The sequence below is a fragment of the Oryzias melastigma genome, linkage group LG18 (assembly GCF_002922805.2).
Source record: "Oryzias melastigma strain HK-1 linkage group LG18, ASM292280v2, whole genome shotgun sequence".
NCBI classification, from domain to species: domain Eukaryota; kingdom Metazoa; phylum Chordata; class Actinopteri; order Beloniformes; family Adrianichthyidae; genus Oryzias; species Oryzias melastigma.
Genome location: NC_050529.1, coordinates 241,988 through 245,732, shown reverse-complemented (window position 1 = coordinate 245,732; position 3,745 = coordinate 241,988). Strand labels below are relative to the sequence as shown.

Sequence of the window (3,745 nt, the reverse complement as noted above, 5' to 3'; positions counted from 1 at the left end):
ACACGACGCAGACGCTATTCTCTGCAGACACACACGACGCAGACGCTATTCTCTGCAGACACACACGACGCAGACGCCACTCTCTGCAGACACACACGACGCAGATGCTATTCTCTGCAGACACACACGACGCAGACGCTATTCTCTGCAGACACACATGATGCAGACGCTATTCTCTGCAGACACACACACCCACACAGGTGTCTTCCCAGTGGCTGCACAGCTCCAGAGGAAACGTGGTGAGGCACGGAGGTGGACTAATCATGATGTGGTTGTGTTCTTAACTGAATCATCCTCTGTAATCAGATTACAGATAAAGTTCTGCTGGATCCAAACAGAATCAGAACCATGAGGTGCCGCCTTCTCTCCCTACACCTGATCAGTCTGAGTAGTGACGTCACGCACTCAGCCCCGCCCACGTGTTGTTTACACGCTACACCGGAAACACACCTGATGGACAAACGGAGCCTGACGCGCGTGAAAAGGAACACTAAAAACACGCACACGCGTGCGGCAGACCCGTGCACGGAACAATGGTCCTCATGTCCGAACACAGATGTTCCGGTCCAAACCGACCCGCGCGGAACCAACCGCTGTCCATCAACCACATCCGGGCCCCACCGTCATCTACCTCCGACCCACAGAACCGTACCGAGGTCTTCTGCACGTGCCCGCGCTGCGTGATCGTCTTGCTGTGCCGCTCGTTCGCCACCTTCATCCGCTGAACCGCCGACATGATTCGGTCCGGGGGGGCCGGGGGCTGAGGAGGAGACCACGGGGGGCGGAGCCAAAGGGGGGGGCGCGACTCTGGAGCTGGTACCGGAGCAGGAGTCCCGCTGGAACAGAACCGGAACCAGACGCAGCGGAGGGCGAGCTGTTAGCTGTTAGCCGTTAGCTGAGGGACGGCGGAGCGGAGCAGCTGACCCCGTCACGTGACAGGGGAGCGCGTCATCAGCGACCCACAGACGCCCACCAGCGGCGGGAAATGGAAGCGTTGCAGTGTGACGTCACCACATTCCTTCATAAAACCGTGGAACTTTATTTAATGACTTCGTTATTTAGTTAATTTGTTTTCAAACTTTATTTACCGATTATAAATATAACATGAACCGACACATTTGGACGCAAAGAGCAAACAAACCAACACAAACAAAAAAGAAAATAAATTCTACGTGTTTGTCTATGAAAACTACAAACATGAAAATGTTTCTTGATTTTGTATTTTGGGTTTTAACGAATCAAATAATTAAAAAATCTCCCTGTAGAATGAGATACAGAATAGTCTGTATTTTAAATGAATATGAAACTGGCCAACAATTATCAAAAGACTGAAAACTACATCAAATAATTGTTGCCTGGAAGTACACCAAGAAGAAAATGTTTCCCGCCCAATATTTACTCAAACTAAGAATTTAGAAATAACTCGAAACATTGCTTTACCAGTGATCATGCTGGCGTGTGAATGTGGTCGCTGAAAAACTTAACTGTAAAAGCCGAAGACAGTTGCTGAAAATCCCAAAGCTATAAAGCCAAAACTTCCATTGCTAAAGTTGCTAATGGACTGGTGGAAATTGAAGAAAGTGCACAAAGAACTTGAAGAATTCCTGTTTAGTGTTAGTGTTTAGTTTAAAATAATTTAAAATATTAGCTAAAGTATAAATTAGCCTGTAAAAGATGCCAAATTAGCTCTTATAACACTAATGTAAAAGCTAAATGCCAAATTATTGAAAATTGCTATAAAAGTTGAAAACATTGCTCATAAAGCATAATGCTAATATAAAGGCTTGTTGCTAATCTATTTAAATATATGTAAACTGAATAAATGAATATAGCTGAATTTGTTCCAAACATTTGTAATGAAGTAGATTTGTTACAGATTTACAGCAAACCGTGAATAATAAACATTGAGGAATCTAGTGACGTATATTTGACTTTTTCTCAGATGTGAAGTCTTTATTCAATCAGAAAAGTAAGAATGTTTTTCTCTGGAGAGCTAAAAAACATGTTATCCAATGTACAGCTTCAATTTGCACAACCACCAAACAAATGTTCACATCCTAAAAACTCTTTCACTTATCAAAAGAGTTGAACCCTCGTAGGAATCACAAGCCTTTGGGCTACAATGTGTGAACGTTTCATGTCTGTAAGTTCACGTATGTTCCCACAATCACACGTTAAAAACATCATTTGTGGTAAAACCAGTGAGAAGATTGAATATGGGCGGGAGACAAACTGAGTGAACTGTGTGTCAGACTAGAGGCTATAGGGGCAAAGGTGTTTGGCCCACAGGTATGAGGGTCAAATTTCACCAATCAGAGGAACTTTGTGACATTTTTGCTGAAAAAATCGTGACTCTGTGACAAACAGTGTTTGAGTAACGGCAGTTTGTCCAGGAAATTTTCATCTTAAGACATGCAGCGTCTTCACTCTGTGACATCATCCAGTGTAGATCCAGAACATTCAGTTACATTGAAAGTAGATACATTTCCTAAAGTTAGCATAAAACTGTATTTGCATAAAAACCTTATGATATTTACAAAAGCTGAATACACCGTTACTTACTGAAGATTCTAACGTTTGAATGGAGTCTAGCTGGAAGTACACACAAGTTCATGGGTTTCAAAGTACTCTATGTTTTTGAAGACTTTCCTCTTCATTTCCAATGGGACATATTTTACTCAATATTTCAAAAACTACAAAGTGTTTCCTTTAAATAAATAAACTTTAACATTGACTCCACCCACCTCGTGGCTCCGCCTATTCCCGACTGATCGTTCAGGAGCATGTGCAGAAAGGAAACAGCGACTCCACTGGTTTGTCTGTTGTTTAATGCTGACTCATATCACAACACATGACACGCAGGTCACGTACGTGCACTCTCACGTGCACTCTCACGTGCACTCATAGCTGCTGGCTGAGCTGCCATGGGTCAGAGGTCATTAATAGTTTTTCTCTACGTTTTCTTCCTTCCTGGTTGTGGGCGGCGGCCATCAGAGAGGCTCCGCCCTCCACGCAGGTGAGGTCAGACGTGGTTTGCAGTTATGGATCATCACTGCCGTCGTGTCCTAACAGCCCAGCCCACTGATGGAGCCGATCCGGTCCATCTTCATCCCGAAGCACCCGCCCCCTGCCACCATGGTTTTGCGCCCCCACCTCCTCGTTTTCTCCCGCTGGCTCAGGAAGCTCCGCAGGATCCTGGCAGCTGTCACCTTCGCCTCGCCATGCATCGTTACCGCGGCCTCAGAAGGAGTCGGGGGGTCCAGGGAGCCGGATGAACCCTCATCTGAAGTGGGCGGGGCCAGAATGAGGGAGCTGAGGTGGGGGCCAAACAGAGACTTTAGAACCTGCAGAGACAACATTTGAGTTTTTAAGATGATGAAGAGGAAGGAGCTGAAGGTGAGGAAGAAGGCTTCCACTGACTTGTTCCTCATCTCTGTCTGATGAAGGTCTGGTCTCCACGGCAACAGACAGGAAGATGATGAGGAAGACCAGAGAGGAAGAGGAGCAGACTGCCATCTGTGTCTGGTAAACACAAGAAGAAGAAGATGTTTGAATCTGAAGAGCAGTGGATCCTCCTGAAGGTCTGGATGAGGAACACGCATCCATCCATCATCCATTGATCCATCCATCATCCATTGATCCATCCATCATCCATTGATCCATCCATCATCCATCATCCATCATCCATCCATCTTCCATCCATCATCCATCATCCATCCATCATTCATCCATCATTCATCCATCA

At 45.5% G+C, this 3,745-nt stretch overlaps 2 protein-coding genes across 2 annotated transcripts in view; both read right to left on the bottom strand.

The window, feature by feature from the left end:
• zgc:85858 (uncharacterized protein LOC405879 homolog) overlaps positions 1-962 on the bottom strand; it is a 2,836-nt gene extending 1,874 nt beyond the window's left edge. The window contains exon 1 of the mRNA XM_024264655.2: positions 653-962. Coding sequence (XP_024120423.1) covers positions 653-736 — 84 coding nt within the window. The 5' untranslated portion in view covers positions 737-962. The remainder of the gene's footprint in view (positions 1-652) is intronic.
• Positions 963-2,811: 1,849 nt separating this feature from the next.
• Positions 2,812-3,745, bottom strand: part of si:ch73-265d7.2 (C-type natriuretic peptide 2) — a 2,078-nt gene continuing 1,144 nt past the window's right edge. The window contains exons 2-3 of the mRNA XM_024264662.2: positions 3,421-3,522; positions 2,812-3,344 (exon numbers count right to left, since the gene is read on the bottom strand). Of these exons, the coding sequence (XP_024120430.1) occupies positions 3,066-3,344; positions 3,421-3,516 (375 nt within the window). The 5' untranslated portion in view covers positions 3,517-3,522 and the 3' untranslated portion in view covers positions 2,812-3,065. The remainder of the gene's footprint in view (positions 3,345-3,420; positions 3,523-3,745) is intronic.